We start from the raw sequence: 13,090 nt of genomic DNA, 5'->3' as shown, positions 1-13,090 counted from the left end.
TCGAACACAACCTTAGTGGTGCCATTAAGTTTAGTGATATCTTTAAAAGAAGCGTCGCAGGTACACAGTGTAAAAGCATTAAGACAAACGCCGCGGATATACTCCAAACACATTCCACTATCCACGAAAGTTTTCTTCTTTCTTTCCCAGCCTCTGGGTAGGACGAGCTCTTAACTTCTTTCTCGTCTGTTCTTTTTTCGATCTAGCTTCGGCTTCGCAGTGAGACAGCCGCTTCTTAAGAGGTCAGGGTCCCAACAGGAACTAGAGGCTACAACGATGGCTCCTGGGGGCTTCAGAAGAGACCCTGAGCGGCAGGAGAAATGTAAGCTAAGTCTCTGTGCGAGCCAATTTCTGGGTGCCTTCCTTGAGGCGCCTATTGCACAACTAGTGACGTTGCTTGTTCCAGGGCTCGTGGGTAACCCGCGTGTAACAACATTTTGTGAGATCTGTTTCAGCGGTGTTTACTGTTCGGTATACAACTTCTATTTACAATGCGCGAGAAAGGGACAGCCTAGAAACAGTCCAGAAGAATCCATCTATTTGGATCCATGATATGCGTAGCGCAGACGAAAACACAGGGATGGAACGCGTTGGTTCCTCCCATGGCCATATCTTGTCTGCTATGCGAAGTCTTGTCTAAAATCCAAGTTGTCTTCAAGCAGTTTTTTTACACTTGGAAGCCACTCTTGAGTGCGCTGTCGACATATGCCAGCTAAGGCCGCCATAGTTGTAGGCCCTCAGCAGCTGTAGCACTATGCCATCCGCACGGTGACCGGTTCGAGACCTCTTTTCGTTGCCAGTGAGGAAGTTAATAAACTTTTTAATATTGTGCAGCGGTACATATTATGGTAAGCAGGTGGCCAGAGAGAAACCGTCTGCGGCTCAGTTTGTTTCCCTTTGGCTCTCTGTGGTCTCTCTATCAGAGGGCGCCGCAGTGGTGGCACAGTTGTTATGGTGCCCGACTGCTGACCATTGATACCGGGATCGATGGAGCAGAAACGCTACAGGCCAGTGTACTGTTGCTATGTCAGTGCACGTTAAAGAACCCCAGGTGATCGAAATTTCGGGAGTCCTCCGCTACGGTGTCCCTCATAAACCCGCATAAAACATAAACCATCTGACTGTCAGACTAAGAAAGAAAATGAGGTGTTTTTCTTGCCCGTTCGGGCAAATCAGAGGCTGCGCGTTCGGCTCCTCACCACCAGACCTCGGATCTCATCCTGGACGCGTCGATATTTCGAACCAGGAGAAGAGAGAGAGAGAAAACGAGAAAGTCATTTTCTGAGATGTACTACATAAACTTTAAACGACCTCGGGTGGCCTACGTGAATCTGAAGCGCCCCCTCTCCCTATTACATTTTCCTTATTTTAAGCTATCTTGCACAAGCGTTATTCAGGTTTGTCGCTGTTTGTTTACTTGTTTTTGCGTTTTAAAAAGTGGGGTGAACACTGCATGCTAATAACCCCTTTTTAATTTCCAGCTTTCGATGATTTGTAAGTATTCACCGCCGGGTAGATTTCTAGCGTGTACTGTTTCATTGATATCCAGGCAGTTTGTGTATCTGCACGCAGGGCAACATTTTCTGAAAACAGTGCAAAAGCGCTGGTTCTGGAATTTTTGAACCTATTGTCGCTTCTCAGCCGCGATTTTCTCGGACAAATTTTCTTTTTTATTCGCTTTTTCGCGGCTGTCAACAGGCTTAACCCTTTTAGGCTCTGCTGAGCATCACCATGGAAAAAAAATTCTCTTAAATAGTTTAGGGCAAAGAAGAGAAATTGTTCAACTTTTTGACCATAAGTGATTCGCTGTGTCCAGTAAGGACCAAACAAAGCCTTTTCGCATTTCGCATTCATAGCATGCTCCCGTCCTACGTAAGGGACAAACAAAAGATGTGAGATAGCGATAGCCTTAACCTGCCAGATCTCATCCCCTGCCTCATGAAAGCGCCCACGTCAAGGCTGACTCCACGAATATTGCCACGTATCATTGTAGTGTTTGTTCGTTCACGCTCAAGGCTGCAGGAAAGAGCTGTTATCATTTCCTTAGTGTACACAGCAACGGTCTCGTTTGGGTGTTGTATGCGAGACTGTGGCAGCTGCTGGGCTCTCTCCTTTCGCACGACGTTCGTGAACACCTTCAGAAGCTGCTCCTTGAAGGTTTCCCAGTTCATGAGGCTAGCTTCCTCATTCTCAAACCAGATCCTTGCTGGTCCCTCCAAGGCAAAGAAGACGTACCTAAGTTTCGTAGCATCATCCCAGTTGTTGAAGACAGCCACACGGTCGAACTGTTCCAGCCATTCTTCGGGGTCGGCGCCAGGCGAAGCGTCGAAGGTTGGTGGCACTCGGGGCTGCTGAAGAATGATTGGAGTCGTCGTCTGGGGCAAGCTCATGGTATACGTTTCTGCTGGCTTTCGCTTCCGGGTAGGGTCCGGCAGAATCCCGAACTCTGGTGCGTCCCCTTGCAGGCGTCGGCTTGCGCGGTGGACTGGACTCAGGTCCTGCGGTTGATGACTAAGAGGGCTGGCGTCACGACTTGTAGGGGGTGTCCGGAACATGAAATGCAACCCAGCACCTCCACCAGATGTCACGTAGTAGTGACGGCAGTCCAGAGGTCAGGAAGACACCAGAAATACTTGCAAACGAAGCTCTTTATTTGGGCTGACTTGCGCCCGCAAAAGAACTGGATCACTCGGTGGCGGCGTAAGCAACAAGCGTGCTCGTCAATCGTCGATCTACGAATACCCGCCGCTCAAGGCATCGCTCAATTTAAAGCCGGCAAAGAAACTTCCAGATAGCAGGACAAGATCATCTACAGTGAACGAACAAACACTACAATGATACGTGGCAATATGCGTGGATTACATCATGTCACAGGGAATTTTCTCTCAAGCGGCTTCTACGTGGCAGAAGTTGAAAAAACTTTCTCGGCAAATCGTTGACCCCGGGAGTCCTCGGGTACACAGTATGTCGCCGATACCAATTTTCATTGAGAAGACACCCCGACGCAATCTTCATTGCAGAACGTATTATCAGTGGGCGGCAATCAAGCCGACGACGTTGCAGCTGGTAACAAAATGCGCTGCGCAGAGCCGCCCTGCAAGCGCGGAGCCACAAAAGTTGTACCCGACAAGGCGAATATTGCCTCGACGTCATTCATAGACGCGCGAAGGCGTAAAGTACGCCGCTGTTGATACATAGTGTCCAACATCGAGGCTTAGAATTGCGCCGAGTTTGAGCAGGCGGACATCCACTTGTGCTTATCTGCACCAGCGTAATGTACTGAGTAACAACGATTTTGTACTTACTGCATGGACTCAGTTCTATGTGTGGCACAGTCTTTCACAGTAACGATTCGGCCTACGCCGCAGGCCGATGATATGGGACCGCAAAAGCATCCTCACCACTGTCGGCTTCTTCGGTGGGGCCATCGTGGTGGCTCTGGCGGCTTGCACAGTTTTGGACTGGTTTGGTAAGTGCCTATTCCAGCATATCCTTATGAGCGGTCATTAAATAATGTGCCTGTAATTATATGCGCCAAGATGTAGCCAAGAAGGGAGGTATGTTATATGCAATAGATCGGATTATTCTCGACCATGTGAAATATTTTATCGTGACACCAAGCATCACACTTCGCCTCCGCAGATTGCGAATGCAGTGTTCAGAAAAGTACAAGCCCTCCCTTAATGCAGCGGAACTACACTGTAACGTTGTAAAACCCGCCATGACTAACCGAGCCGTCACTTTTACTCCGACAGTGGCTATAAACAATAAGCAGCTCATCGAGGCACTCTAGCAGGTGGCCACCCAGGATACTTGACAATGCGGTAGTAATTGATGTGAGTTTAGTGGGCGTATTTTGTTGCTTTTTGTTTCGTCTTAAATTTAATCAGACCTAACAATTTATTCAGTACATGCGCGATGATGGTTTGATTTGGTTTATGGGGTTTAACCTCCCAAAACGACCCAGGCTATGAGAGATGCCGTAGTGGAGGGCTCCGGAAATTTCGACCACATGGGGTTCTTCAACGCGCACCGACATCGCACCGTACATGGACCTCTAGAATTAAGTCTCCATCGAAATTCTACCGCCGCGGCCGGGATCGAACCCGCGTGTTTTGGGTCAGCAGCCGAGCACCATAACCACTGAGCCACCGCGTTGAGTACATAACTATCAGTATACAGGCGACGGTCCGGAGTCTGGAGGCTGTGACGGGACCCTCGGTATATTAACCCTTAATTAAGGTTTAATTAAAATTATTGAATTAGGGTGGCAATGCAGACAGATAATTATGTCATTATGACATAGTTAATAGACATAGAAAAGCGTTCTATGCGATGCAAACAAAACGACTTCATATATTATCACGGCTAAAAACAGAAAGGCAGGACTGAGATAACCATCGTTATACATCAGGCCGACAAGTGAAGGGAAAAGAGGTGTTCGTTATGACATCCATGACGGAAGCCAACAGCCACTGAAACCAAGGAGCACAGGAAATTTTTTTTCAATGTGTGGCGTTAATTAATAGGAGGCTAAATGTGGATTTGATTTATCGCTTAAAAATAACTTATAAGAAAGCAGCAGAAAAACCACTTGCTGCCGGTGGGATCCGAACCTACGAGCTCCGAATTTCGCGTCCGGTGCTCTACCAACTGAACTACAGCGACGGCTGTCCAGTCTGCTTTCAGGGGTACTTACCTGTATTGAACCTGAACCTTGAGATTTTCCGCCAGTGCCGCCATCGTCCATAGCGGTTTGGTTTGGTTTATTGGGGCTTAACGTCCCAAAGCAAATGAGGCTATGAGGTGAACCGTAGTGAAGGGCTCCGGAAATTTCGACCACCTGGTGTTCTTTAACGTGCACTGATATCGCACAGTACACCGGCCTCTAGGATTTCGCCTCCATCGAAATTCAGCCGTCGCGGCCGGGATCGAACCTGCGTCTTTGGGGTAAGCAGCCGAACGATGTAACCACTGAGTCACCGCGGCGTGTCGTGCATAGCGGCGAGCGTAGTACGTTCTTTATTCCCGCGAGTAACACTTTTTATGCTACCCACGGTATCCTCTTATGCTACATGCTACCCTCTTCTGCTACCCACGGCATCAAGACTGCCAGATTCGTGGCTTTCACTATTAAACATACAAGTGAAGGGAAACGAGGTGCTCGGAAAAGGTGAGTACAGGTCTGAAGCCAACAGCCACCGAAACCAAGCAGCATAGATGATTTCTTTTTCTGAAGCCAGAATTTTGGAACTGAAGCAAGAAACAAAAAGCAAACTAACTGAAGCAAGAATTTTGAGGGGTTGATTGGCCTAAGAATAAATTTGCCACGAGAAAGTTTCCTAGAAACATTCAAATATATGATTTTAATAAAGATAGGAAAAAAGCTGTTAAGCATTTTATTGTTGCAAAAGAAAAAATTCAAAGTTGATTTAAACACACACACAGATATGTGTGATTTTTAACTCGGAGGTAGATTACTCCAATAAGTAATACAGTTGAAATCAAATCTCTGTTTTTTATAATTATTGTTAACTTGGGACAGCAAATATATTTGTGCTGCAAGCCTAGTGAGGTGACTAATCTGCTCAAAAGTGTTGTAAATATATTGAAAATATGTCTTTTCGATTAAACTAAAAACCATATGATAGCTAGATTATAAAGAAACAGTTGAATACTCAATATTTTAACGGTTGGTAATGATGTGCATAGCCTGATTTTGAATGATTGATTTTGATTTTGATTTTGGATGGAGGGCAAATGCTAGTGGTCAGTGCTCCCCGTGGTACAATGGTAGGCAATGTGTATGAATAAATGCTAATTAAAACAAAAACTGCCAGGGCGAAGAAAATTGACGAGCTTTCATTAGAACATGGATTGCAGCTGGGAGTTTTTTTTCGAGCTGTTATTGTGATGAATATTTAGATAATCATCAAGTTGAAGACCAGGAATGTTAACGCTGTCACTTGCGTAAATTTAAATATAGGAGCAAGCGATAAGGCAAATGATTTATAAGATTATGAGTGGATCATATAATCATCATTTTTGTTTTACTGGATTGATAATTATGTGGTTATGTTCATGCCGCGTCATAAGGTTAACTAGTGTGGCAGTTTATTGCGCAGACACTTCTCGGAAGAAGAAACGGTTGTATCAGCCGCATATAATACGCAATGATTGTCAGACGGTAAGTCAGGAAAATCAGTAATATAAATTTAAAAAACCAATGAGCCGAAAGTCGATCCTTGGAGGGCACCATTCAGCAACTGAGCCCACCACGAACACCACGTCCTGCCGGTCAAGTAACATTTTCATAAAAGTTTGTTGGGCACCAGTTATGCAGTATGCTTCAAGTACGGTAATCAATACATTGCGATTATTCGTGTCGAAGGCTTTAGTAAAATCATAAAAAATTACAGAGCCGAGACAATCTCCATTGCCCACTCATTTTTTAATATAGTCATAGGGGTCTGTTATTCCCTGCTCCTGTCGACATAGGCTGCCAGTATAGACGCTGCTGGCTATGGTGCACTCACCCGCTTTCATGTGCCCTATGCCCCAATAGACCCGCACCGGCGAATGGCGGAGCACCACAAATGGTTTGACGCACTTGGCGAGCTTTTTTCGGTACTTCTTACGTCTCGCTAAATAAGCTGTACGTTGGCTGTGCCGCAAATCACTGAAGCATGGTCCCTGTGACTCGGACGGGCTGGATGCGGTGGTGCTAGCGTGGCCAGCAGTACCGTGCAAGCAGATCGGTCGTGTTTTGTTCTGAAAGCAACACTACTGGAGACCAGCTCGGCTCCAAACGCCACGGCATATGCTAGTGGCGGTGCGGTTACCAAACTGCCTAGAGTCGCCGTTGCCTAGCAACCGCTTCAGCTACGCTCCAACCCGAGTTACTACCCGAGCTCACCTGGGGAAGCTCGGTTAAGTTCGGTCAAGTTCGGAGCACCGTCGCGCCAGTTGCGCGAGAGGTTGGGGGTGGGGAGGGGGGGGGGGGGAGAGCAACATGGGTCGCACAATCCCTACCGGTGGCTGTGATCGAAACAGCCACCTGCCAATGCAGTGGCGCATCTCTTAGCCACTGCGCCACTAGTACGATGAGGACTCCCTGGGATCTGGGAATGAATGTAAAGTAGAGAATGACCTCCGGCGTATACGGGAATTAACCTATTACGCTATCGCGTCATACGCCTAAGGCGGAGCTTAAGTGCCCCCTCCAATTGAAGAATGAGCATCTGCGTTCGCACGTCTCCTCGATTTAATTACGTTAAACCCTCACCAATTTTTTCATTGTTCGTTTGCCTGCCAGCTTGGCCAACCATGACTGATGTCACTACCAAATAAAACAAAACAAATTACAGCTCAAAGCAAAGTCAGCTGCCGTACTTGAAAGGAGCAGATGTACACATGTAGCCATTGTGTTCGGGGCGCAGGAAGTGGCAAGGTGACTCTGCTGAGCCGCGAGGAAGCAGCCCGCCTGATGCGAGAGGAGGGTTGCAGGTGCCGCAAGGTGCGCCCCTCCACCGTCGCCGGCGCAAAGAGTCCCAGGAAAGAGGCCTACGTATGCAACTGCCCGCCGGCGGGAAGGCAGAAACCGGACAAGAATCCGAAGACGCAACCAAAAGGTACCCACTGCGGTGGCTCAGTGGTTAAGGCGCTCGTCTACCGAACCGGAGTACCCGGGTTCGAACCCACCCGCGGCGGCCGCGTTTCGATGGAGGCGGAACGCAACAGGCGCCCGTGTGCTGTGATGATGAAAACTTTAATGAGAACACGGGAGTTTTGGACACGTAGACCCTTGGGTCCCCGCACGGCCCCATTGCACTCAAACGTTCATGTGCCGGAGGCTCATGACGCTGGCAGCCCGGCCTGCAGCGATGGCTTGCTTGGCCGGGTCCTCGGAGCACAGTAGGGTCTCCCAAGCCTCCCAAGTAGTAAGGTTTGGAAGACCCTACTGTGCGATGTCAGTGCACGATAAAGGTCGCCAGGTGGTCGAAATTATTCCGGAGATCTCTACTATGGCACTTCTTTCACTCTTTCTTCTTTCACTCCCACTTTTCCTCTCTTCCCTTCGGGCGCGGTTCAGGTGTCTCCCGATATATGAGAGACAGATATTGCGCCTTTTCATTTCGTCAAAAACCAATTGAACAATTTACTAATTTAGTCAAAAGGTTATCGAAAAGTGCATACATTCTTTTCTTAGATGAACGCAAGGAGTGGGTGGTGCCTTGCAGCGGCACAGCCTATTCCTTTTAAAACGGAACAAAAATTACAAAACTAACAACCTGTGCAAAACACAATATCGCAATGGCACAAAAGTTTAAGATGTTATGGCAGACAAAAAAAAAGAGAAGAACACGCAGTTGATTTTAAACAATTAGCAACCGTATGCATGGTCATATAACACTAATACTTAATCAAAAATGGTGCCGTAGCTATTATGCAAAGTTGCTGATCTCTCCCAGAGTTTAAACAGAATTAGCTCCGATAGCTGGAATACCATGCTAAGCTAACAACCAGCAGACCTCTCCTGTATTCATTAAAGTCTCTCTCTCTGATAGAGTCGATCGGCCATGCATCCACCTGTTTTCGCTGAACGTGGAATGCGACCCTTTTCTCGCGCTTACTTTTCAGTGTGTGTTCCTTTCAGTCGCAGTGTAGTCACGAGTACGAGAAGTAACTCTGACAATATTATTCAGTACAACATGATGCGAAAGGAACACAGACGTTACAAATATAGCCAATGAACGACCAGCCAATTGAAAACACAGAGACACGAGTATGCTAATATTATTTTTCTGAGCACAATAAGAGTTACACACTCTGTTTTACCCCGAAACATTGCTTTTATGTTAGCGCTACCATATTTCTCGCTACCTAGTAAAACGAAATTGCATACCTGTTGCTCAAAATAAGCCACAAGAACGCATCCAAAAACTGAACTCTACGACGGCCGCTCAAATGGGACTTTTAATGAGAGCACCCTAGCCAATAATGGCGTCTCGAATAGCGGGCGAGAGAGCACGGGCACTGCGCTTCTTCTTCTTCTTCTTCTTCTTCCTCCTCTTAAAACATGGCACATACCCATGTGGGGAATGGGCTGCCTGCGGCTCTTCTTCATTAAGGATGGCGCGAGAGATTCAATGTCTCTTTCGCGTCAGATACGGCAATGCCAAATGTAGATTACACTTCTAGGCTTTGTGAGGTAAATCTTTCATGTAATGAGCACGACAATACACACCAATACTGGAAGTCATTGATTATGCTATGTGAAGGAAACAGATTCATGCATCTGATTTCGAGGAAACCTTTTCATCGGTCATCATCATCCAGCAGGCTAAATTTGCCGCAGAGAAAAACCACCTTTTGTGAATATCCACCTAGCCCTGCCAGAAACAGTCACGGCCATGCCACCTCCCTTTACGTTGCTTATACAGTGCGGAATATATTAACATAGGCCAATCCAAGATGTAAATTTCTGTGCCAAAACAATGTGATATGAGGTGCATCGCATTAGGAGATATAGATTAGGATCAAACCAAATGGTGCAAAAGCGGTTGAAAGTGCACAGAAATATCAGCACACAGAAATTTTTCAATTTTGCCTCCATCGATATCTTGCCGCGGCAGTGTGCACAGAAGTCGCGATGTTGTATTCAGCAGCCGCGAATTTGTACTCAGCAGCTAAGCTGGATAACCTCTGCGGCTCTGTGACCAACTTGGTGAGGAGTTATGACAAGTGACAAATAAGGTACGACCATTTTTAAATTATAAAAGCAACAGCAGCTATTACTCATACAATGCTGAAGCGATTTAGCCATAAAATTTAGATAATTTCTTGCTCTAGCCAACGCATACATCGATTCTTGTGCGTAAATGATACCGATTTAACATAACTATAACCTTTAGTTTTTCATTAATTCTTCCATGTGGTGTCCTTACAGCCCCCGACGAAGAACCTTCTGCAGGCGACGACGAGGTGCATCCTGCTTCTGGAGCCGGAAGTTCTGGAATCAAGGAATCTCTGTGACCACTTTTTCGCAGGCTAACTACATGTAGACTTTTGATTTTTATATTGATCTCGAACTGCGTATAAATGTGCCGTTTACCTTTGTGTTGTAATCTCTTGCAGACAGCGTTAAGCCTGTATAAAATGTCATTAAAAAAATGTGCTTTTGGTGTAGACGCCCGCAGGTTTTATCACCATTTGTCCGCTTTGGTAATGATGTTTCCAGCTCATAATTTTCTTAATCAGCTTCTAAATGCTTTGTGACATGCCCTTCCTGTAAAATCCCCATTGAAATGGCAGTATGAGTAAATAAAATAAATAAAATTACCTTTTGCATAAAGAAAGTAGCAACATAGTGAGATATGACCTGCTTTATTTCTGTGGTCCGAAATACTCCATCAAAATCACAGCGGCTATTTTAAACACACAGCAGCATCAAAGAACTTCTCGGACTTTTCCTCTTTTACTTTTTCTCACGCCCTTGCAGCAGAACGTCGTTACCGTGGATAACGTGCATAGAGCGATGTTGCGATTCCTCTAAAAGCACAAGCCTGCGCAAAGACGATTCGCTACGGGGACAATGGAAGCATTGCAAGCCAGCATTACCTGACGCCGCGCCCAATGGCGAGATTTGCAGTGGACATAATAAGCTGGCCTGCTCGCCCACGCTTAAGATATAAGCCTACAGCATGCTGCAGTGATGCCTAAAATGAACGGTTATATGAAACCCCAACTGATCCTCGTTTTGTGTATAGATTCCGTTTTCGTTGAACGCGATTACTCTTTCTTACATCTGTACAAAGAGGGTACAGAGAAATCATTGATTAAATAATGCATGATTTCGTAGGGACAGCTGAAACCTGCTTCTGTTTATCGTAATTAACGAATATATCCCACATTTAAGTGCTGTTCTGGTACAGGTTACCCGCAAGTCCGAGTCATGGGGGAAGAAAACATGGAGAGGTCCCAGCTGTCAGAGCTGGGCCATAAAAGGCGTATAAGTTTTGGGGGAAGATTAGCAGATTCGCGAAGGAGAGCGCAGCTGGCACACGGCAAGGTTACACGGAGACACAAGTGAGGCTTGTCTTGCAGTGAACGTAGTTAAACTAATTATAATGATAGTCAAAATACTCACCGGAATGTGGGGACAACGTCTACTGCTTTCACTGAAATCCCGTTATGCCCGTACACATACAAAATACTTCCTTTAGTTCATAGGCCTGTATTGTATGTTGGCATGATGCGCTACTCTTAACAAAAGTTTTGAGGCAATCGTCTTGCTCCTAGCTCGTGGATTTGAGCTATAATATCATCATATGGTGTAAACGTTGACCAGAAAATATTTCGAGCGTCTTTCATCAATATTCCATGTTAGAGGTGCTGCAATAGCCACACTTTCAAGATGAGCACCGAAATCAGCATCGTGAAAACTTTGGAACGAGATGGTGCATATCTTCCATTAGTGTAATGCTTCGTAATAGACATGTGGCAATTACGGCGGTATGCACAAACATGCTATTTATTGTCTCAGAAATTAAAGCTGTCTAGCCATTTCTACATGTAAAGCTGAAATTTCAAATATATTTATTTTTAAAGAAATAAACAAACACACCATTACTATTCCTCGAAATACTCCCGCTCCAGGACAGAGATGCTAGTTACTAAATAGTGGCTGTTTGTCACAAGGCCGTAACTTGTTTTCTAGCTGGCCGGACCAGACACTAGAAGGGGGCGAGCTCATCCAAAGGCTCTCGTACAACACGCCCTCTCAGAGGCTGCGTAGCTCGTGTGTTCTCGACAATAAAACCGTCCCGGGGCGCCAGGATGGTTTCACTGTGTGACGTCAGTTTCTGGAATGCATGCAGCTGCAGCGGAGACACTTCGATAGCTTCCTTGTACACAATCCAAGTCACGTTCTCGCACCACGGCGGGCTCGTCAAAGATCCCTCGTATGTCCAATACGAACTCCCGGCAGGAATCAATGAGGTCACGTCCAGATGCTGATCCAGAGCACGCTTCTGCCCTTTGTAGATCACATCAGACAGGCAATCGACGATCTTGCTCACTTCTGGATGAAGACTGCCCTCTTTCAAGAAGACACCCACCACTTGCAACCCCTTCTCAGCCCAGGTGGCTTGGGCAAAATTTTTATGCCGGTCGGCATTGTAGTGAACCAGATGCAGTTCGCCCGCGTAGTGCTCTCCATCCACAGTGTGCTCACTGCCGTTGGCGATGGAGCGGCTCCAGTGTCCATGGAACTGCGCCAACTGGTAGTTGTAGGCCAGAGGTCCTCCGCGAAGATTTGGTCCCGCCGCATCTACGCTGACCTCCCAGCCTCGGCCGGTGTTGAACAGATGGCTGCACCGTAGACCAGTGTCGGACCATTGCAAGGGCGTCTTGTTTAACGATGGATCCTGCAGGACAGCTTTCCGCTTGATGTCGATAGGGGACTGCTTGTCGCCAACTGACTTCTCGGACTGCAACAAGCAGCGACAAAGCCACGCTGGGCAGAAGCATTTAAATAAGCACGTATAGCTCATTTTATGGGGAAAGTTGGGTCACGTATCTGGAGGAAGATGCTCAGAGACGTCAGCCTTGCTTGCCTGGGGTAGTGGCTGCTCTGTTCTCCAATACACGAGGCACGTCGGGCAAGGTCCTAGCTGTATGGCAACCAGCTTAGCGATCGGTCCCCGGCTGATGTGTTCTTCCTCTTCGTTCACGCCGGATATGATTGGCAACCCACTGCCCGTGCACACCAGTGGAGCGGAAGATCACTTGAATACAAAAGAGGTAATAAAAAAGAATTTCGCGCGCGCAGAGTGTCCAGTCGAGCGAGTATATTTAATTACTTAACGAAGTGATAAGTATAACGTCTTATATATGCTCCTGCTTAAAAAACACGACAAATCGAAAGACGCGACCACGCACACGGGTGAAAGAAAAATTTTCTTCTGGTTTAAGTGCGGCCTATGAGTGGATCATGGAAAACGAAAAGATAGGAATAATGAAAGCGTGGTAATCTTTCTTCGGATGTTTTCCTTTTTTTCGTTTTCGGTTCTCCAGGAGTACAAGTATC

General features: G+C 46.6%; 1 protein-coding gene and 1 pseudogene across 1 annotated transcript; one reads left to right on the top strand and one right to left on the bottom strand.

Moving 5' to 3' along the window:
• The first annotated feature begins 241 nt into the window (after positions 1–241).
• On the top strand, positions 242–10,035 carry LOC149333384 (uncharacterized). Its single transcript, XM_089556037.1, has 4 exons — positions 242–322; positions 3,369–3,469; positions 7,440–7,631; positions 9,950–10,035. Coding segments are annotated over exons 1-4 (381 nt in total). The 5' UTR covers positions 242–320.
• A 1,700-nt stretch (positions 10,036–11,735) lies between these two features.
• Positions 11,736–12,554, bottom strand: LOC149333383 (carbonic anhydrase 1 pseudogene; annotated as a pseudogene).
• Between the last annotated feature and the right edge of the window lie 536 nt (positions 12,555–13,090).

The sequence above is a fragment of the Amblyomma mixtum genome, chromosome 8, assembly GCF_055824585.1.
Source record: "Amblyomma mixtum isolate Tamu chromosome 8, ASM5582458v1, whole genome shotgun sequence".
Lineage (NCBI taxonomy): Eukaryota > Metazoa > Arthropoda > Arachnida > Ixodida > Ixodidae > Amblyomma > Amblyomma mixtum.
The sequence above is the reverse complement of the archived record's forward strand: the minus strand, read 5'-3'. Positions and strand labels throughout refer to the sequence as shown.